This window comes from Cheilinus undulatus, linkage group 3 (assembly GCF_018320785.1).
Source record: "Cheilinus undulatus linkage group 3, ASM1832078v1, whole genome shotgun sequence".
Taxonomy (NCBI): domain Eukaryota; kingdom Metazoa; phylum Chordata; class Actinopteri; order Labriformes; family Labridae; genus Cheilinus; species Cheilinus undulatus.
The window spans coordinates 31,801,141-31,824,431 of record NC_054867.1 but is presented as its reverse complement, the minus strand read 5'-3'; the positions used below and the strand labels follow the sequence as shown (position 1 = coordinate 31,824,431).

Below are 23,291 nucleotides of genomic sequence, written 5' to 3'. Positions count from 1 at the left end.
AATCATCCTGCTGTGCACCAAATATAGGCCTCAGGTCACACAGATTGTGAACGACTCCTGTTTTTGACACGTTTTCACTACAATGTTCAACAATGAGCATTCACATCAGAACATTTGAATCCTGCAACAAAATATACTGCAACAAATCAACAAAGAAACATTTAGCAGAAGCAAAACTCCAACAAGACAGAATGTTTGAGTAAGTCATGTATTGAAGGTATGGTATTTATCAAAATAGGACATAAAGGAGGGTGAGACTGAAGCCTTACAGAATCATGACAGGTGAAACACTGTTTTTTTAACAAGCTTAAAGAAATAGACTGAAACCAAAAGTTATGCTCCTTTATGAGCTAAAAACAATCATTACCATCAGTGTTAAGCTTGATTGTTTCTTTATAGTTAATTCTCATATTTACTTCCAGCAAAAATATGAAAGGTAAAAGTAACAACAATTAAATGACAAAAATTGAGGTGAAAAAACTCATGTGAATTGAATAATGAAGTGACAAAAATGAATTTGAATTAAAAAAAAAATTAAAAGATGATAAATTATGAATTGACTGGAATAATTTGAGGGTGATTTGATAAAAAAAATTGCTACAATTCGATAGAAATAGTGGCAAATTTAATCATTATGATTGTTTTTCATTTATCATTTATCGTTACCAGTGCAAACATCATTTACAGTTGCAAGAAAGTATGTGAACCCTTTGGGATTTCTTGGATTTTGGCATAAATTGGTCATATAATGTGTTCTGATCTTCATCTAAGTCACAACAATAGACAAACACAGTCTGCTTAAACTAATACCGCACAAAAAAATGTTATGTTTTCATGTTTGTATTGAACAAAACATGTAAACATTCACAGTGCAGGGTGGAAAAAGTATGTGAACCTTTGGTTTAATAACTGGTTGACCCTAACCTTGCAAAGCAGATGGCTGCATCTGTTTCCTTGTTTCTCACTGGCGAATCCATCTTGCAAAGCTCCCATCTGAACCATTTGGGCCCGGTTAGAAAGTGACAGGACCAATCAGCTATGAGGGACAGTACTTTCAGGCGCAGCAGAGTCGTGATGTAAACAAGCAGCAGCAAGAGCTGGTGCAGTTATAGAGGAAGACATCAGCGTGGATGCTGCTAATGTGCCAGTTTTATCAGAACTTGATGAGATTTCTTCGTTAAAAGAAGAACAAAGAACAGCACTGAGTTGTTTTCTTTTCAAAAACGACAAATGTCGAGTACTTACATGTCTATAGTCGCCTTGTTTCGCGTTATCCCTCAGTAGCTGTGCACGCGCTGCTTGCTAGCGGCTACGTCACGTGCTTTGTTGCTCTGATTGGCCCGTAGAGATGTGACGGACAGAACGTTCACCCAATCATATTCCGAGGATTTTTCAAAGCCTTCGCCTTTTCTCAAACGCTTCCTGTTGCAGGTTTCCCAGATGGATGTATGAAACAAATCCATCTGGCATGTCAGGTTAGGTTGACCCTCCTTTTGCAGCAATGACCTAAACCAAATGTTTCCTGTACAGAATGGCTTGATTAGAAGAAAATATGCCTTCTGGAGTAGCCCAGTCAGAGTCCTGACCTCAACCCGACTGACCACAAAAGAGCGATTCACACCAGACATCCCAAGAATATTGCTGAACTGAAACAGTTTTGTAAAGAGGAATGGTCCAAAATTCCTCTTGACCGTTGTGCAGGTCTGATCTGCAACCACAGGAAACATTTGGTTGAGGTTATTGCTGCCAAAGGAGATCAACCAGTTGTTAAATCCAAAGGCTCACATACTTTTTCCACCCTGCACTGTGAATGTTTACATGGTTTGTTCAATACAAACATGAAAACATATCATTTTTTGTGTGGAATTAGTTTAAGAAGACTGTGTTTTTCTATTGTTGTGACTTAGATGAAGATCAGAACACATTTTATGACCAATTTATGCAGAAATCCAAGAAATCCCAAAGGGTTCACATGCTTTTTCTTGCAACTGTATCATTTAAGGAAAGAGGCCTCAAGGGTGGAAGTCACAAAAAGTGATGGTGAAAACTTAAGTGATGAAAATGTATGTGATTTGAGCGATTAAGCATAAAAAATAAATGTGAATTAAAATTTAAGGTGATAAAAATGTATGTGAAGTGAAAATAAAAGTGATAATCCCTTGCACCTTGATAAAAGACTGGACATCCGCTCTTCTGCACAGACTTTTTTAAGGACTTTTGACTGCTATTTCAGCACTAAATTAACTTTTTGGAATTTTTGAGGTAAGAAATTATGTTGGTGATTGTTAGTATTTACAGTTTCATGAAATTTGACATCAAATTGTAAAAAACCTCAGTTAACCTTTGATTTGAGAAGCTCCAAACTCAGCCGGTAAGCCTGTCAGAGACACTCCACTCGAGACACTCGGACCACAGCAGCTCTAACCTTTGTTGACTTTTTCACACTTAAGAAACTGACATTTACCTGTTGATATATAGGGAAGAATGGGTTTAATTGTCACATAGGTTGGTTGTCACACTCATTATATCTCACCACCAGAGGGCTCTGTCTCCAAAAATTGGGTATTACAAAATTTTGATCAGAGCTCACCTACATAGTCTTCTCTGGTGTAGGACAGCTAGACTTGAGGTGAGAGGACTTTTTGTGTTTGTCAAGTCAAATTAAAAATATTCAGCTCCTCAGTATTTTTTCTTCTAGGCTTTTACACAATGGGTTTATGACAAAAGAATTGTTACCCTTAAAAAGTTTGAAGGGAAAGCTACAGTTTTGATTGTTGTTAGCTAGATAACTTGTTGTTTGATGTTATTAGCCTTGATGCTTACAAGAAATTCCGGTTGGGGTTGGTTGTCACATTTTCTTCGGGGTCGGTTGTCACAGCCGTTCAGGGGAGGTAATGGGAGAAGTGCTGGATGTGCAACCAGTGGGCACACAAGCTCTGCTTAGTTGGAGTGCACGGCTCCTACATTTGCCATCACTGTGAGTCAGAAAGCGAATGCGTGCAGCCTTGTTGAGTAGGCCCTTGTTGTCAGGCCTATTTGTTTGGTTCTTTATGTTGCTATAGGCCGAAAGGCTGATCTAAAGATGTTCCTGTTCATATTCTTTGCTCATTTGTGTTAAGATGCATTGAGTTATCTGTCAGCTTGTCACTGAAATTAAATTTTCAAATTTGCCTTCTTTTTAAGATTTTTTCCCATTAAAATAACATTGTGACAAACAACCCCCTGGTGTGAGACAACCATCCTGTGATGGGGTTGGTTGTCACAATGTGTCAAAGTGTCTTTGATAGCTTATTACCTCTTTGTTTCAATAAGTTAAAAATGAGAGGGATACAAATTTCAAGCGAACATGTTAAGCTTCAATTTAATGTAGGAATGACCACTGATGGATGTTTTGAAAGACCAGATTAAAAACTTAAGATGCATTTTCTGCAGTGGCTGCTAAATTGTGGAATGAGCTACCTGTGGAAATCAGAATGTCCCCCATTGTGCCGACTTTTAAATTCCATGTCAAAACTTATTTTTACTCCTTGTCTTTTAACTCAGCATGACAGTTACATGATATCATGAGTTTCTTTTATATTCTTTTATTCGCTTTAATTTGTTTTTGTTACTTTGTTATATGTGGTTTATATGTTTTAATTGCTTTTAAGTTATGTTTTTTATGTCCTATGTGGTTTATGTTTTTAATTTCAGTTTTTAACTCAGTGTGCAGCATTTTGGTAAATGTAATGTTTTTAAAATGTGCTATCTAAATAAAGTGAATTGGATTAATGGATCAGAAATGTCCCGCAGTTCGCACAAACATGTAATGAAGTTCTAATTGTGATGTTTTTATGGTTAAAAAACAGAAAAATACGCCCTCATCAGAGATACAGGATGTTTTTTGCCAGCTGCTGTGGTCTGATTCACTGCAGGTTGGGAGTGTCTCTTACGGCCGTTTCAGACTGGGAGTGTGTTTTGCTGCTTGCGTGTGCCATGCGTGTGAGCTCCAGCTCCTGCCGGTGCGGCTTTCGCACAGGGCGCGAATTTGCTGAAGGTGTCAGCTGCATTTTTCTGCTCTCAAAGCCCTGTCCTTCTTCACGAGTTTTACCTGAATAACTCCCCCCAAAAGCTTATTGATTCAGGGTATTGAGGAAGTATGTCGCGAACTTTTCAAAACAAAAGCATTCTGTACAAGTGAAAGTTTCTCTACAGAAATTCCAAACCGGGCTTTTACTTTGAAAAGTACAAACCAGAAAAGCATTCATACGGTGTTTATCTTTCCTGTGACATATTCTACCAGTGTGGAGACATAAAGCTTCACTAATAATAGATCTTTAGAGAACAACTTTTTCAAACAGGCACATTTAAGCTTGTGGCCTTCCTCAGGGTTATCAAGAAACACACTGTAAACATCTTCTATGTGCATATTTGCCACAACAATGTAAATATGGGCGAGACTTCAAATCTCTCAACCCACCGCGCCTGAGTTGGGCGTATCAGCCGCGTGAGACATGGCGCACATGCAGGCAGTCTGAAAGCCCTGACTTGTTAACATGCAATTAAACCAAAAATCCATGTGTGCCGCGGTCGAAACACTCGCGTCACGCTCCCAGTCTGAAACGGGCTTTACTTCACCTGGCTGAGCTTGGAGCTCTCTCAACTGAAGCAATATTTTCAACTCGACATCAAAATTCATAAAACTGTAATTATCAACAATTACAAACATCAATTTCTAACCTCAAAATTCCCAGTAAGTTACTTTGGTGATGAAATAGTAATAAAAAGTCTTTAAAAATTCTCCGTCTCTCCTGTGAAGTCTCAAACATTTAAGCCAAGAGTTGAGCGAAAGCACAATCTTTTTTCAAGGCAGAAGTAAAAAAAAACACATGGTATAAAAGACAAACATCTACATCACAAAAATATCATGATTTAAAGGATAAGAAATAATTATTTTATTTACTTTATTATCAGTTTGATTTTCACCTCACAAACATTTTCATTACTTAATATTTTAATCTTAATTTACATGTGTTTTCGATGCTTTATCATTCCAGTGACATACATTTTCATCACATGAATTTTAATCATCACTTTTTGTGACTTAAATCCTTGAGGCCTCTTTCCATAAATGAAAAGCGAAAATGTTTCAATGTTAATGATGCAAGATGAATGAAAATCAATCAAAATGATCAAATTTGCCACTATTTTCATCACATTGCAACAAATTTTATTAAATCACCATAAAATTAATCCAATCCAATCATAATTCGTCACTTAACTTGAATAAAAATTCCTTTTTATCACTTCATCATCAATGAACATACGTTTTTTTTATCACCTCAACTCTTTTTAAAATTTTTGCTACTTTTGCCCTGCATACAGAAACTTTTTTTTTGACTTTTTTTTTTTTTTAATTTTCCAGTCATAAATAGGTAATAAAGGGTTTCTTGTTTAAACTAATTAAAGACCAAAATCAGCACAGTGATAGGAGCTACAACAATCACCAACCAATAGTTCCTCACAGGAGATTTAATCCCATGACAAATGTGGGTGCTAAGTTTGTTCTGAGGCAATATTAAGATGGTAGAAGCTTCAGAAATTAAGAATCAAGCCTCTTAAATAAAAATTTAAAAATCCTATCTGCTCTATACTAGAGCAGACATTTCTGCATTTTGAGCAATTTCTCATGTAAAATACAAGAAAACAACTCTTAAACTATACTCTATGGCGGTCCTGTAAGGCTTCAGTTCAACACAAGAGGCAGAGAAAAAGTTTTACTTACATTAACTTCAGTGATAGCGATATCGACGACGCTACCAACAACAATTAAGGCATCAAATGTGTTCCAAGCATCAGCGAAATAGTGCTGTTAATGCATGGTGTGACGTGAGGGTAAAGATGAGAATGAACAACAAGTAGGGGTGAAACAAGTGAAAACAGAAGAGAAGTAAAAAAGGAAACAAAAAAAAGGGTGGTATGAAATGGTCGGGTCAGGTGAGGACACAAGAGAGAAAAAAGAGAAGAAAGTATTAAAAGTCATCAGATCAAAAGTTGGAAATCCGAGTCCAGCCGTGTGAGAGAAGGCGGCCCGAACAGAGAGGGGTCAGAGAGCAGCAGGGGGCGCTGTAGCTGAGCTTACTTACATCGATTTCACTGAGAACTATGTCTACTATGCTGCCAATCACAACGAGGGCGTCGAACACATTCCAGGCATCCCCAAAATATCCCTGAGTGAGGTTGAAAGAGTCGGGGGGCAAGTTGGAAGTGATAAGCACACAAATAGTAGTTTAGCCGCAGGGCACTAGCACCAAACTGATGTTAAAATACCAACGTTACACACAGAAACTCTGCTGCCAAGAACCTGACAAACAGTGAGTAGGCGCTATTTTAGGTTTAAAAAAGGCAAAAAGTCAGCACAGCACCCCACACTCTGTCTCTTACTAGCATCCTGTCCTTCTTCTCAACACAAAGCTGTTTGGCAGGCAGCACCGTTGATGAGAAAATGGGAAAAAAAAAAACCTTGTTCACAGGTTGTATAGAGTTCATGTGTGCTGCTCCACTTTTTAACAGTATTTTCTTTTTTAAATATCACCATGCTTGTTTTTCTTTCCAAAAATTAGACAAGAGAAATCAGATCAGTTTGGAAAATATGTAGATCCAGCCAAGAGTCAGTTAGCTTAGCCTAGCTTAAAGACTGGAAGCTTGTCTGTGGGACTTTACAGAGGTTATATAAAGGTTTTTACTCTGCCTGGAGCACTTAAATCCACTTACCGGTGCAACAAAAGCCTACTTTCCATGAATTTTCATTTTTTCCTTTAAAAGTAACAAGCTGGCTAACCTTGTCTTTTTGCTAGACTAAGTTGGCTGCAGATACATACATCTCAAAGGTGATGTCAGAAACCTCATAATTTCAAACCTTTCACAGATAGTCAAACTGAGTATGCAGCATGCAGTCAAGTTGAGTTTAGGATTCACAGTAAGACATTTTGTGTATGCTAGAAATCCCTAAATGCATACTAGATTGACAAGAATTTTTAGTATGATATGGGAGATCACTCATCACATTGCATTGCTCCTCTTCCAACTATCCAATGGTAAAGCTTGCCAGCAGCAAACTAGTGGTGTACAAGTAACACCTACCCTGCAGCTAATTGTTTTACATGTGGAAAAATAATATACAAATATTGAAGTCGCTGTTAATTTAAGTCATTAAGGTATAGTCATGTGCATTAGTTTTGGGCATGTAGGGTGCTAATGATGCCCACTGGATTCATCACAGGGCCTGTGATGAATCCAGTGGGGGTTTGGTGGGCTAATGTAAAGCTCTACACATGTCAACAAACACGTGTCACCAGTGACTAATGTCAAGCTCGATGGCATCGTTTTTTTCACCCCTGGTTATACGCCCAAAACCTGCTGGTGATTTTTGCAAGACAATCTGACTGTTCATCTCTGATGGCAACTCTCACAGACCATTCATCTGAGATGCCGTAATATAGGATATAAATTCTGTTTAGGGTATGGGTAAGGGTTAAGGTAAGGGTTAGGATACCAAAAGTTAAAAGTTAAAAACTTGACAATGCAAACCTGATCACAAACTGTTAAATAAAGCTAAGTAAAGAGTCTGCTTACAGGGAAAAAGCTTGTCCTCCATGAAAACATTCTAACAAAGCAAGCGTAGCTTGAGTTGTCCCGTTAGCTGTGCAAGCTTGTAGACAACTGAGCTACATTGCTTACGTGGCAACGTAGCTTATATAGCTAAAGCTAAGCTCACAAAACAGCTATTTAAACTACGTAGCTACAGCTACGTTTGCTAAGGCTCACATTGCTAAAGCCAACTTAGCTACATAGACTTACGTTGTAACATTATATACATAGCTAGCATAGCTAAGTAAGCTTTAGCTTAAGCTAAAGAAGCTACTGTGAAATATGTTTGAGTAGTGCATAAGTATGTGGTTTCAAACACAGCCATATTGACATAGTTTGCTATTGATCTTAATATTTAACTCTTCTCAAATGATTCATTTAATTTCACTATCTCTCTTTAGGTTGAGATTAGTATGTGTTTATGACCTGTTGGAGATGGTTTGGGTGTGACACTCACCCTGGGTTTGAAAGCGATGAGTTTGAGAACCATTTCCACAGTGAAGACAGCGGTGAAGACCATATTAAGAATGTCCATCACATAGTTAAAGAGCGCAGACTGGCCATAGTGCTGAAGTCAGAGGAACAAAAGAAATGGTTAAGGGTCGGTTATTTTCATATGCACAGATAACTCACTTTTTACAACTGATGCTTAAAGATAAACAACTGTAAGCATGAAACAGGTAGATCCTTTCAAAATAACAGATAGTAATTAAGAATACAGCTCTTATAGCCACTAAGTTATCAAAGTCCCTGGGTCTGCTTGTACTGTTTTCAATAACAGTGTCATCTCAGATGATACCACTAGAGGGGGCCATATGTAACACATTGATATTGCTTATTTTCAATAAAACCGCACTGATGAATTACTTACATCAGCTGTCTGGTGTTAACTGAAACATGACTAACATTAAAGGGAATAATTAATCTTTATGGATGAAAGTAATTTATGCACATCATGGTTTGTTGCTTTGAATGTGATTTAAATGGGCCACAAACATGTACTTTACAACTAACAGCTCAATATACATATGTGCTAAACATTTATCACCTTTATTTGATGCTCACTTTAACTGATCAAAATGCTCAAAGCCAAGTGTGATCTCATCACTTTAACAGGCACTAACTTTATTTAATTTCCCACAGAGCTGTTTGGTTTCCTCATACAGAGTGCCAACTTACCTGTACAGCCAGGCAGAGCGTGTTGAGCATGATGAGCACAAACATGATGTACTCAAACCCGGTGGAGTTCACCACATACCAGAACTTGTACTGGTATGGGTTCTTAGGGATGTACCTCCTCAGTGGGCGAGCCTTCAGTGCATACTCCACGCACTGACGCTGCACAAAAACAAACAAAACTGGTTTGAATGATCAGTAGAGTTTACATATTTTACTCTCATCTGAAACTTACTATTTCATGTGATGCTACACACCCAAATACATTGCAATGCACTAATGATATCTCTGCTTGAATGTTCACAATGTCACAAAAGAAAAAAATTGCATTAATTGCAACCAAGTGATGGGCAACTTAAAGACAACATGCTGTGAAAATCTAAAGAGACATCTGTCCATACGCGAGACAAACAACTTTTAAAATATACACTACTTATATAATATATACTTATATAATATATATATATATAATACTTACTTGAAAACAGGAAGGACTCTAACTTTAGGTTAGTGGGCCAAAATAAAAGAAATTACCTGGGAATTATCAAACATCCTGTATAGATATTTATCATCTTATTTCTAAGAAATTACTTGGTAAAATACCACTTAATTACCAGAGAATTACCACAGTATTACAAAGAATTACTTCACAATTAATTCAGTATTACTAGGTAAATATTTCCTTGATATTACTATATTCTTGAATTATTATTTGTAAAATGCCAACTTATTAATAGGTAACTGAATTATCACCTTATTCTTGAGAATTTACTCAGTAATTATATGTAGTACTATAAAATTATTAAGAAGTCAGGACCCACTAAAATAAAGAGCTACTTATAATTATTATAATTTCTTTTTTTTTTTGTTGATAGGACAGCTGAAGAGAGACAGGAAACATGGGAAGAGAAAGTGGGGGAAGACATGCATCAAACAGGGCAGAGACAAGGAACAGACCCTGTGACCAGTGCGTTGAGGACTACAGCCTCTGTATATGGGCACCTGTTCTTCCCACTGAGCTAAACTGGTGCCCCACCTTTATTTTTTATTTTTTTAATTTTGCCTCTAAAATGTCATACAGTGATTGTGTGCATTTGTACCTTTATTTCTCCATTATGCTATTGTAATTTCTTAATAATATACATCTTTAAGCAGTGAGGACAGCCTCACAAATACACAATGTTTCAAACTGTAAATGTCTGAATGTAAAAAATGAAAAAGACATAAAAATTGGAAATCATAGTAAATCATAATAAGGCTTTGTTAGGGCTGGAATGCATGTTATATGAATACATCTGAAGTTTTCTTGAAGTTCATGACAGATTTTTCCTAACACACAAATGTATCCACATGTGAACCTGCTGACTGACCTGGTTCTTGTCCAGCTCACAGTTCTTGTACTCTTTCTCTCCTTGTTCCTGAAAGGTGACGATCACGAAACCTACGAAGATGTTCATCATGAAGAAAGCAATGATGATGATGTAGATGATGAAGAAGATGGAGATCTCCACACGGTAGTTGTAAATAGGGCCGAGGTTCTCCCTGTTGGAGTCGATGGCCTTGTAGAGCAAACTGAAAAAAGAAGAGAAGAAGACAATAAGCAATGATCCAGCTTGTCTAAATACATACATAATCTGAGATATCTTTCCTTTTTAAGTCGTATGAATTAAAATCTGAATCTTACGCTGGCCAGCCTTCAAAAGTGGACACGGTGAACAGAGCCATCATCGCCATGAGGACGTTGTCAAAGTTGAACTCACTGTTGTGCCATACTCTTTTGTGGATGGTGGGCTGGTTAACATCTCCATCCTTATAAAGGATGTATGTTCCCCTATGAAAAAAAAAAAAAACATTAAATGAAGAATAAAACCAGGATAATGACAGTGTGTATTCTGACAGCTTGGACACAAATGATTCAAACTAACTTGCACTCTTCTGGGCTGGATTTGGCCTCATCAGTGCAGCGATAGAATTTTCCCTGTGGCAGAAAACACAACATACTCACTCTAATAATAAATATTTTTAAACGACTAACTTAATAACTCCTGCTTCATGCGTAGTATTGATATTTTGCTCAGCCCAGTGCTGCTGACCTTAAACAGCTGCACTCCTATACAGGCGAACATGAACTGGAGCAGAGTGGTGACGATCATTATGTTACCAATCGTTCTGATGGCCACAAACACACACTGCACCACGTGCTGTAAGACAGAAAAGGAAACATGTTACACACTGCTGAACCCATGCCTAAAACTGTGGTCCAAATGCACTACTACGTGACGAGGTCTCACTTTGAGGCCTTTGGCTCGGTTGATGGCCCTCAGAGGTCGAAGGACACGAAGCACACGAAGAATCTTCACCACTGAGATGGCAGAAGACCTGAGGATTTAAGGGAGATGGTTGTGGTGTTAATGACAAGAAATTTCCAAAAAAGTGAAGTTAATTTTTCTACAGCTGGAACTCTTACAGAAACTCAGCACTTCAGGAGTGCCAGAGTGAACTCAGTTTTTACTAGAATAGTTTTTGGCTCTTGCTCATGGTGTTTACTTCTTGCCATGGTCTGGTACAGCCTCATTCACAAAAATTAACTCGGAAAAAACTAGGTGTCACTAAAATCAATAGCAGAACAAAGCTACTAAAATTCTCTTGTGTTAAAGTAAGCCTGTAAAATTAGCTGTAGTATGTAAAAAAATCATAAATATATACAGTGCCTATTTTTTATATTGACTTTATAAATCAATCATGGTCAGTATAATTTGGCTTTTTGTAACAAAAAAGGGGATCACCTGATTGCAGTGAATTTAGTATAAAGACATCTGTGTCTGGAATGTCCAGTCACAGGTGAATCAGTACTCTTGGCAACCATTACACCAAGAAGACAAAAGAACACTCCAAGCAACTCAGAGTAAAGGTTACTGAAAGTATAAATCAGGCGATGGACACAAAAAAAATTCCAAGGCACTGAACATCCCCCTGGAGTTCAATTAAAGCCATCATTAAGAAACAAAAGGAATAAAGCACATGTGTAAATCTGCCCATCCTCACAAAATGAGTGACCGTGCAAGGAGGAGACTAGTGAGAGTGGGATAGATGCTGGAAAGGAGCCACAAGCTAGACCGTGCACATACACGGGTTGCGACCTAACCACTAGGCCATCTGAGTGCCACCACTCTGTGTTTAGTCCCTGCAGCAGCATGAAAGGGCACAGCAGAAGCTCCACACAGACACACAGTAAGGATCACTCTTCACTGCTCTCGGCATTCACAGTGAAGGTGAAATGCAACAGGTGTGTAAATGTCACAGCTGTAAGCAGTGCTATGTACTAGGCTATTGATATTTTGTCAGCTTCCCGGCTAAGATAAAACAAAAAAAAAAAAACACAGATAACATGAGACAATGTGAGAAAAGGGGAGAAGAGATGGAGCAATGATGTGTAGAACAAAGATACTAATTTTCAGTAGTGAACTAAAAATAATCACAAATCAATCAGCATAATGTCAGTGATATAAAAAATATGGTCTTTGTTTTTTCAAAACATTGGTCTATGTCTCTTCCACTTTGATTTAGCCCTTTTTATTAAAAAACAAACAAACAAACAAAAAAAAGAACAGTTTTTTAGTTTCTGATCCATCTTATGTTTTTCCAAATGTGAAGGGAGTTCCAACAGAAAAGGAAGGGGGACTTTTAGTTCTTTCCCTAAAAAGGCTAAAATTGGGTTGTTTGGGCAGTGCCTTGGAGGGGAAAGTGCCGTCTTTGCTGAACTCACTGGATGCCGAAGGAGACGAGGGAAACTCCCACTACCAACAGGTCCAGGAGGTTGAAGTAATTTCTACAGAACGCTCCTTTATGAAGAAAAGCGCCGTATGTTGTCATCTGAGGAGAGGACAGAGGGAGTTAGCAGAGAAGAAAAACATTTCATTTTATAACTTATTAAAACCACGTCAATAGTTACACACTCTCTCCACACACTCAGAGGACACAAAAACACTATAAACATGTTAAAGGAGCGCTCTCACACAGCTTACACACGTTGTCACACTCTTTTAGTTCACTCTGATTCGGGGTGGCGAGCTCAGAGCGGTGAAACAGGAGGCTAAATCTACCATCGCCACCCCCACGGCCCTTAACTACATGAATGTAGTAGTAAGTCATTCATTTCACAATCCACTATGGGATGAGGCAATAAAACATGCATTTTGTTGCCCTGAGGATATTTACCACCTGCAAGAGCTCTAGTTATAGTGATTGGAAGGATGAAATGGCCTTACTGTCACATTCATGTGGACCGTCATCTTAAAGCACATTCCATTATGTTCTTTAATTGTCCAGAATAAGGGGGAGCAGCTCCCTATTAAAAACTTCAGAGTTCAGCAGGCAGAGAAGAAAAACCAGCCAAAATAACTCTTCTTCAAATAATAAAAGTAAAGGATTCATTTTCCCGAGTGCACGTAAATGTGGAGACGGAGGGAGGAGAGTGCTAACCAAGAGCATTAAAGATTTCAAAGTAAATAAAGATGAAAACATTTTTGGAGAGTGGACTCCACATTTCAGAGCACTCGGTCAGGGAAAGCAGACTGAACCATGCTCGGCATGAACATGGTTGGTTTTGCCCCCTCTTTTATGGTTAATCTGAAGAGCAATCAGTACGAGAGGCATGGAGTTAGCTTTGACTGAAGCTGACTTTTACATCCTTGAAACACGTCAAACTCAACTTCAGCCAAACCTGAACGATGTCTGAACAGCCCGTTAAATAATGTGTTGCATTGCACAAAGGGTTGCATCATGTTTTCATATCTTGCATCATCAAACTCATTTCAGCCATGACCGCCCCCCCAGATGACGTGACACCCATGTGAGTATAATGTAATGCTGATGTCATGTTTCCTTCCCCCAACATGAGTTTGCAGTTTGATTAGTGGAATTAGAACAAATCATGTGTTTGTGTCTGTGTGTGCAAAGTGACAACTCCAATATTTTTTGTTTGTATTTTGTTTTTTTTTTAAAAGAGGTGCCATGAAGAAAAAGTAAATAAGAGAAAGGAAACAAACAAGCCAGGTTGTACTGAGTGGCAGGTGACACACAAGGAGAGAATGCAGCAAGGCTCTCGTTGTCATTTAAGGGGTTACCTTCAATATGATCTCAAATGTAAACATACTAGTGAAGACATAATCTGCATAGCCTAGGACCTGGAAGGCAACGAGACGTTTGGAGTGTTATTGGGTTTGGTTAGTCACAGCACAGACAGGGGACACAGGGCATTTACCTTCAACACGATCTCAACAGTAAAGATAGCCGTGAAAGCATAGTCAAAGTAACCAAGTATCTGCAAAAAGCAACGTACATGTTTAACAAAGACAGATCATCATGCAGCTTCAAATATCAGAGCATATTATAGTATATGAATGGAAAAAAATAATATTTGAAGAGTTTTCTGGAAAGAGTTTGTTGTTATTAACAGTAAATTTTGTTAGTTGCAAAAAGACTCAGCAAAATAGTTCAGAAAGTGTGCAGGCGTTGTACATTAATAACATAAATTAGATAAACTACAGCTATTATAAAGGATCATGGTGCAAGTTACATCATTCAAATGCACTTAGAATAAAACAGAGATCACAGATGGTTTACTTAACAGGAAAGCTTTAGTGGTTTTGCATGTTTTAGCCACAGACTGACGTGGATGTAGGCCCAGTGATGTCATTCATTGGTTTCTGATGCAGAGTTTTGAAGCCAAAAGACGGCAGTCACCATATTGAAAATGCTATCTCAACCTAACTTTTGATCAGTCCAGATCGAAATAAAAAGCTGTACTTAAGTTGGGCCTTTGGCCTAGAGCAAACAGCTACAGCATGCCTGTCAGTCAGATCAGCCATGTTCATATTTAAGCATATCTCTCAGCCTTAAAAAATGGGTAGGCTTTAAAAAGATTTGGTCTGAATTATAAAGACCAAAAGACCAAACCAAAACTGTTAATGAACCAGGCTGTAAGCATTCACAAATTGGCACCAGATGATGCCACTTTGCTCAGCAAAATAATCATTAAATTAATCCTTTTCACAAGTTCAGATCTTTCAAACAGCAAGAAGGGTGATTTAATGTTAGAAAATGTTATCAAATTAAAGCTCCTGTTAGGAACTTTTAGTTTGCATCTACTTTGGCGCCCCCTGTGGACCAAGTTATCTCTTTATCTTTGCTGAATGTGTCCTTTATTTCAGTAAGTAGTAGAGATGTAATGGTATAGTTAATTTCGTGACAGTTTCAAAGGATAGGTCTTCAGGGCCAAAAGTGTTATTTTTATAGTAAGGCAGAGGGAAGGGAAGTGAGAACTACAGTTACCATTGGCCCTTGCGTACCCATACGCTGGGCGATAGATCGAGTTAACGCAATATATCCCAGCTTTTGCCATGTACAATGTATAAAACGACTATATCATGAACATCGAGTATAAATTATGTGGGCATTTCGAGCCATCATCAGTTTTGCTTCTCTCATTGTCTCTGAACGCGTCCCTCACAGCAAAGAGCTCACTTCCACATCCATCCAGAAAACTCTCCTCTGCACATGCACGTTTTTGGATCAGCGGAGGAGAGAGAAGCATGGGGAAGTGAGGGAAGTAAACAGAGCAGCGAGGCGAGCTAGCGACGTTCAGAGACAGACAGCAAGAAATGGCGCTTTTAAGGACTCCTGAATATCTGTTACTTTTTTGAAAGCACTGCCAGAAAAAAAAAAAAAAAAACAATCACTGCAAGAAAACTAAGAGTACTGTTATAAAGGTAATAAGATTGTGGTAGTCTTCTTGGATTTAAAAGGTTGTTTAGCATCCAGACCCTAAATCATCAGGGTTGTAATGAATAACATTCTGGGTTCCTACACACTTTTACCAATCAAATTTAAAACGTTTTAAAACCTGAGGTGAAAAAAAAATGAATGCCTTTTTTTGTGTGGCAAATGGTCAAAAATGAGATGCATGTTAGATTTCTTGGCACACTAGACAGAGCTGAATATTTGTTTTATTGCACTGTTTATCAGATTTAATATATATTAGACTAAGAGATGTTTTTGGTCACAGATACAAGTTTGATTATTTCAGGCACATTTAATGCCTCTTTTCTATCATTACACAGTTACATTTATCATAACATATGCAACAAGCATATACTCAAAAAGAACACCTGAAATTTGTTAAAGGCAGGTAGAAAACCAAGATTGCATAAAGACATGCCCAAGTCAAAGTGCCTTCTAAAATTACTAGTAAAAATAAGACTTTTTATGGCCTTTAATTGAAAAACTCTAGGCAGAGTCACTAGATGATGATCAGAATAAGAGTTATTTTTAAGTATTTATACCAGTTTCCTGTCAGAAATAGCCTTTCGCTTAGATGAGAGATTCATCTTTTATTAACCCTTTACCTACTGAGTCCAAAAATGGTGATTTGGACATATTTTGTTATTATGGCTGTAAAATAGTCAAGAAATGCCCTAAGTCTGAGAGCTTTGGTCCCTTTTCCCAGGAGTACTTGAACTTGACTTATCAACATCTGGTTAATGATTATTGCACATTATATGGAATTTTCAGCAGTTTAAACACAAAAACAGATTTGTTTTTCATGGCTTTTATGAGAAGACATTTTGTTATTGCTCATGAAGTTTTGATTTGACATTTGAAATGTGAACCTATACATGTTTAGAACAATCACCAGTCATTTTTTTAGTCTAGGACTCTGGGTGTGCAAAACACAGTGCAAAAGATAACTATATACATAGGCGAAAATTAGTGCAAATAAAGGTGGAAAAATGCATTCTCAACATTCTCAAGTAACATATTATTATTGCACATGACAGACACGCACAAATGCCACTATCTAAAGCTATTTTTTGAAAACAAAACACCACTCTTGCTCGCTCTCCTTTTACTCTCTTCCTTCACTCTCCTTTCTCACTGGTCTTCTGCCAAAGCTGCCATTTTCGCGGTGCTGTTCGACATTACCGTAATATATATGCCACACATCATATACTGTATTGCCGGGAAGCACAGATTCTCAGCTCTCTGTCAGCATTGGAATTTTTTAGATTGAGCAAACTTTCGAGGAGTTACAGTGTTGAGAATCCATGTAGCGGTCTCACTATACTTCTGGTGTTTTGCTATGGTGTTTTGCTATGAATGCCCATGTCATATGGTTGCGAGTACCATAATGAACCATATATGTGTGCATGCCCACAATTCTCAGCTTTCCAACACTGTTGGAATTTTTCTGATTGGACAAACTTTGACAGAGTTACGGTAATAATACTCGGGATATATAAAACACAGCGCCAGCGCAGTAGGTAAAGGGTTAAATGAAGGCAAGTCATTTTAATGGGTTGTCAAGGACTTTGAATATCAAAGATTTTGAAGAATAAACCAATAAACTGTGATTTCTTTGTCTCTATAATCCGCTTTTTTCTGTTGTCTTTTTGCCCTTTCTGAAATGTAGAGGAGAACAACCATAAATAAAAATGAAAGCACAGCCTGCAGCAGAGATGTTTCACTCTTTGACTTACTTTTATGCCTTATGTTGTTTTTCTGACAGTGAGCCAACTGCATTCTTTATTTATAGATTTATTAAGTGAAAAATGCACTAAATTCTCTAAGACAATAGTACTGTAAAGATTAGATCTCATAAAGTTCATTTAATTTTTATTTTTCTTGCCATTCCTAATTATTCAAGTGTTGCTGAAACATAAACTGAGGTTGTGTACATTTTTTTAACCTGTAAAGCTGTGATGTTCAGCTGTACTCACAGAGCTGAAACATGCAAAACCACCAGCATGGCAACTTCACGATCCAAGAATTATGATATCGATAAAACGCATAAAGCTGCTCTAATGTTTCACTCAGAAATAAAAACTATAGTAATAATGAAAGTGAAAGAAAAAGCAATTTTTTCTTCCTTGTAAATTTGATTTAAAGCCAGGACAATATTTATATGAAAGGATTGTTGGACTTACAATATTGCGAGCTGAGAAGTTTCTGATTGGATCCTCAGCAGCGAGTGAGACAGAGCTGAGCATGATGAACACAAGGATGAGGTTTGTGAAAATGTGATGATTAATGAGTTTGTGGCAGAAAACACGGACCCTGGAGGACAACAGAAAAAAACAGACATATCAGTCAGATAAGAGGCTGCCTTTTAAATATTAACACAGATGTAGTTTGATATTATTAAGTGTGAGTATTTCATACGGGTTTGTGCTGCTGAAGATGAAGAAGGCACTTCCCTCAGGGATAGGAGTGATCTTCTCCTTCTTGACCAAATCGGAGATGACTGGCCGAGGCCCTGATGGAACTTCTGGATCCTCCTCCTCTGCCGCAGTGTCATCGTTGTCCTCCTCCTCTTCCTAAAAGACACGGAGAAACTGTCAGTGTTTGTTCGCACTGAACATGTTAACGTACAACTTGATTATCAATTTACCTCTTTTTCTTTCTCATCATCCTTTTTGTCCCTGTAAAAAAACAGATATCGCCATGATGACAAGAGGAGTTTAAACACACATCTTGTCATTTTAAGAGCACACTCAAAGCAGTAATTTTCACAGTTACCCTTTCTTGTCTCCTTCGTCTGTGTTCAGGGACTCTGCGTCTGCCAAGTTGTCCACAGCGATAGCCAAGAAGACATTCAGGAGGATGTCTGAGTGTTCAGTGAAGGACAAGTCTGCAAAATTGCTTTATATTTATTAAAAAAAAACAAATCATCAGAGGATAACTTCTGTTATGTTTTCTGTCTAATGAGTGTTTAGAGGATACAGTTTCCACAGATGAAGAGGATGATGAAATAAAAGCATACAATCATCCCAGAAGAGGACGGACCACCGTATGCCATGATCCCGTCATACATGACAGCATTCCAGTCTTCACCAGTCAGGATCTAGAAACATCAGCATGTGTCATTTACAGAGCAGTTTCCAGATTAATAATTAATAAAAGAAAATTCACTGACAAAGACTCAAACTCCAACAAAGTGTAAAAAAAACTAAATAAAAACATACAGCTAACTGCTGAAATATGAACAAATTTTCAGACACATTTAACAAAAGATCTAAGAACAGCTTAGCATATATTAAATAAAAAAACTGAAACTGCACGTGCATTATTGGCACTGAAGTTTATCCAGTGATTTCTTATTTTTAGTCTTATTTTAGCAAAAAAAAAAAAAAAAAATCCTTACATTTTAGTCTCTACTTTTGGTCACAACATTATTCTCACTCTAAATTTTAAAGTTTAAAAGAACACTCATAATGTACTATCAGTACTTGTAATAATCATTGATTGTTATTGACATTGGCACTCTGATACTCCTTAATGGTCACACGCTTTAACGATAATAGAATAAATATTAAAAGGAATACCTGTTCATCAGAGATAACAAGATGTTTTCAACTGAACTCAAATGTTTATCTATTTTATATAGCTAATAAAAAACATATTCTCCCTTAAACAAAAGCATTTCTTCAGATTTCTCACCAAAAAATGAATCTTTGTTTTCTCAGTATGGAGTTTGAACACGTCATGATAAGGTTTTAACTTAACCCTAATAGGGAATATTCCCAGCTGTCATTAAACACGTTATAATTTAGCTGTATGTCACCTCATTTAGGTAGCTAATCAGAGTTTTTCTTTTTTTTAATGCTCATGTCAACTTTAGATTGATATTTTTTACTTATGGGACTTACTACAAGGTTTGGGAGTTTTTTAATCACAGCTGCTCTGATCAAGACTGAGGTGGATTACTAGACAGCAACAACAGCAAATATCAGTCTAAACTGCTCAACAGCTGACGGAGTTTTTTTTCTTCAAACCAAAAGCAGGCTGCAAGATTAGTATAATTTACTAAAACTAACTAAATAACTAAAACCAAAATGCAAAAATCCTTTTAGCTAACTGAAACTAAATAAAAATGAAGACTTACAAAAAAACCCAAACTTAAACGTAATTCTGTGCTGACAAAACTAAACTAACATTAAATTAGACACAACATATGCTTAGTTTTAGTCTTTAACATAAGCTGACTAACTACCATGAATGCCCAAGCCTGGGGACTGTAAAATGGCCTGATTTGATTCACAATGGTAATTTCAGATCTTAAGCTGGATTCAAATATAAAATTTGAATTAAAAAATGCAAAGTGAAGAGTGGCCTGTTGGAATGTGTTTTTAAAAACAACACAGTGCTTACCTTTTTTTTGTAACCCTGTTGGGTGTCGCTACTGGTGCCGCTAACTTAAATGTTTTAAGTTGAGTTCATGTTGTGAGACCATTTTGCTATTGGTGCCATGTTTAAAAAAAACTTCTGTAACTCTGTGATACTTGGTTTACAAAAATGTGGCAGACAGATGCATGGAAAACTAATAATGTGTTTCCAGCAGAGGTTGTCAGAGCATAAAAAAGCAGCTTGTCAATGCCCTCTGTTGGACAAACTGTGTAATAGAGTCATCAGCACTGATGACCTAAACCCTAGCTTGTACTTTGCTCTGGTAATGAATGATGATGATGAATGAAAGAAGTGATGAAAAGAGACAAAATCATTCAGTGGGTCAGCCTTTTCTCTTTAATGCTCACCTGACTGTACAAGCTTTTATCACAGCCCTCTCTGATCTGTGAATGTAAATATAACCTCTGTAGGCAGACAGATTTAGATCGACACACTGAAACAGAACTGCAAAATTAACTTTAATTTAAAATTACTCAGTGTCAGGCACATCTGGCTTTAGATGTTTTGCTTGATATATTTATTAATGAGGTTAGAAACTGCAGTTTTTCAAAAGTTAGTTCAAGTTCTTTAAGGTTCTTTAATCATGTGTCTGTAATTATGATTCGTGTTTATACCTAAAGATTTTGTTGTTTTGTTTGTTGTAAACTGTGTCACCTGTGCTGCTACCTGTCTTGGTCAGGTTTTAAATGAGCTACACACAACCCAATGCATGGGGATAGCTAAACATTTGCATGTCCTATTCTCAGCTGAAGGTGTCTAGGTGACTGTGATGAGCACTTGTATCAAAACCTAAACAACAGATTTGTGTCTTTACCTGAAATACGGTCAAAAGAGCTTGAGGGAAGTTGTCAAATGTACTCCTCTTGGTCTGAGTCTCGTCAAAGTTGAACTTTCCACCGAACACCTGCATGCCCAGTAGGGAGAAGATGATAATGAAGAGGAAGAGCAGCAGCAGCAGGGATGCGATGGACTTCATGGAGTTGAGCAGAGAAGCCACCAGGTTACTAAGTGACTGCCAGTGACTAGAAAAAAAAGAAAACAAGAGAGACAGGTGGCTCATTTAACACCACCCTTACACCAGACATGAACACATGCATGCACGCGATCTCGCAAGCGCAGCGTGAAAACAGTCGTACCGTGTGACCTTGAAGATCCTCAGCAGGCGGACACAGCGAAACACAGAGATACCGAGGGGGGACATGATTTCGAGCTCCACCAGGATGGTCTCTGTGATTCCTCCACACACAACAAAGCAGTCGAAGCGATTAAAGAGTGAAACAAAATAAGCCTGAAGCCCAAGACTGTACATCTTCACCAACATCTCACATGTGAACAGGGCCAGCAGCACTTTGTTGGCCACATCTGAAACCAGAGAGAAAAAATAAAAATGATGCAGAAAGATAAAGACTGACACATGAAAGAATATGTAGAGAGTTAAGTAAGTGCTAAGTAACTTATACATAAATATTTAAACTTTTGCACTAAATCTAATTGGTTTTCAATTTAAAAGGCAACTGATTGTGGATCTTAATCAAAACATATACATTAAGAATACAATCATGAGATACAGTATCATCAGTATTCATCAGGAAAAAATAAACTTAAGCAAAGATTCCTACATAGTGGAAATACTGTCATGTGCAGAACTTTTTGGCATATTTGGGCCAAAAACTGAGGCTGAAGTAAAGCTAAGATGTGCTGAGAAAGATCCCTGAGGGCACCACTGGGCAGGGAGGAGGATTGACACAACCCCAGTCATGTTTTGGATGTCCTTGCATATAACCAGAGGCATGGGTAATCCACACCTTTAGGGTGGGGTAAAAGATGGATGTGGCACGTAAGCATGGCCTAGGGTACTGTATGGATGGGTGGTAGGGTTGCCATGAACCTCTGGTTGTGCTGTGGATGTCTGAAGGGCCCAAAAAAACCACCAGCAGTCTCCTGGTATATTACCAGATGTGAAATGGACCAGACAAAAGAGATTCTGAGCAACAAATGCGTGTTGACTTGTGAACTTGACTCTGGCCACTCTCTTGTCCATCTCCAGACCAGGTTTCTTACAGGTCGGGCCCTGTGATGAACTCTTAGCACATTACATTCCTAAAACGTATGCACATGACTGTATAATAACACTTTCATGTCTAATATCAAAACCCCCATGTATAAATTTGTTAACAGACTGGTTACAAAAACTTATTTGGGGTTGTTTTGTACAACTCATGTTGGATCATATTAGACCCAAGATTTATTAAAAATTGGTATAAGAGTGGCAGGTGGGCTCATTTAAGCTGTTTGCCAAGAGGCTTGAGACCCCCATATTCACCTCTATGCCTCTTACTTGTTTGACCGAAAGTTTGAGAAAGATAGCTTTTCCAATTGACAGTTGTTGTTGGACTTCACAGAGCCTCTGAAGAAACGAATGGGTGATGTCTGGAGATGTAACAGTATTGTTAATATTGCAATATTGGTACCGAGGCAACAGGAGCATCTTTATATCATGGAGGAAATGTGACTGTTTTAAATGATAGGTCTTCAGGGCAAAACGTGTGTTTTTGTAGTGGGGAAGAGCAAGGGAAGTGGGAACTATAGTCACCTATAGTCACTATAGTCTAAAGATCTAAGACTTAAGAGGCTTCAGTGACTTTTAATTCTGACATGTCGAAGCATTTTGGTTTGCTGTGTCAAGAAATGAGAAAGGAGAAAAAGTGACAGACAAACTACAAACAATTTGCAGACACTGCCAGACAGCAGTGACACACTTCATGGGAAATACAAGTCAAAAGAGGAGCTACCTGGCAAATCATTACCCTGAAAAGATTCGCAGAGATCTGAGTAGTACAATCAAGTCAGACCAAAAGACTCTTAAGGAAGCTATTTTCAGTGCTGGACAACAAAGGTTTTAGGTCAGTGGAGGGTCAGATCAGATATGGGAGTATATACTAGTTTGACGCTTTGCCACGCCAGCCTCGGTCCTGTACTGCTCTGGCCACCTGATGGCAGTCCTCCTGCACAGCGAAGGTTTTAGAAGGTTAGTGAACACGCATGAGCCAAAGTATAAGTATAGCTTTTTAGTTTTTATGTCTAAAGCACATCTATGGCACTTTTTTGTACATATTGCAATATTCAAAGTGTAATTGATTTATAACAAAAGCAGACATCACTACTAAATCTTTATTTGTAGTTGGGGTTTTTTGATTCCACATTAAATACCGTACCATGGACATGTTATCAAGGTATTACCA

At 37.8% G+C, this 23,291-nt stretch overlaps 1 protein-coding gene across 2 annotated transcripts in view; it reads right to left on the bottom strand.

The window, feature by feature from the left end:
- Positions 1-23,291, bottom strand: part of cacna1da (calcium channel, voltage-dependent, L type, alpha 1D subunit, a) — a 112,980-nt gene that overhangs the window by 24,362 nt on the left and 65,327 nt on the right. Inside the window, exons 14-30 of one of the 2 annotated variants that reach the window (XM_041782591.1) lie at positions 21,186-21,411; positions 20,864-21,071; positions 18,586-18,706; positions 18,382-18,469; positions 18,254-18,284; positions 18,025-18,179; positions 17,790-17,919; positions 14,069-14,128; positions 12,572-12,678; positions 11,097-11,184; positions 10,899-11,006; positions 10,731-10,783; positions 10,490-10,636; positions 10,176-10,377; positions 8,809-8,967; positions 8,087-8,197; positions 5,765-5,848 (exon numbers count right to left, since the gene is read on the bottom strand). In XM_041782591.1, the coding sequence (XP_041638525.1) occupies positions 5,765-5,848; positions 8,087-8,197; positions 8,809-8,967; positions 10,176-10,377; positions 10,490-10,636; positions 10,731-10,783; positions 10,899-11,006; positions 11,097-11,184; positions 12,572-12,678; positions 14,069-14,128; positions 17,790-17,919; positions 18,025-18,179; positions 18,254-18,284; positions 18,382-18,469; positions 18,586-18,706; positions 20,864-21,071; positions 21,186-21,411 (2,078 nt within the window). Of the gene's footprint in view, positions 1-5,764; positions 5,849-8,086; positions 8,198-8,808; positions 8,968-10,175; positions 10,378-10,489; positions 10,637-10,730; positions 10,784-10,898; positions 11,007-11,096; positions 11,185-12,571; positions 12,679-13,931; positions 13,992-14,068; positions 14,129-17,789; positions 17,920-18,024; positions 18,180-18,253; positions 18,285-18,381; positions 18,470-18,585; positions 18,707-20,863; positions 21,072-21,185; positions 21,412-23,291 lie in introns of both variants that reach the window. The other variant, XM_041782590.1, reaches the window with a different exon arrangement.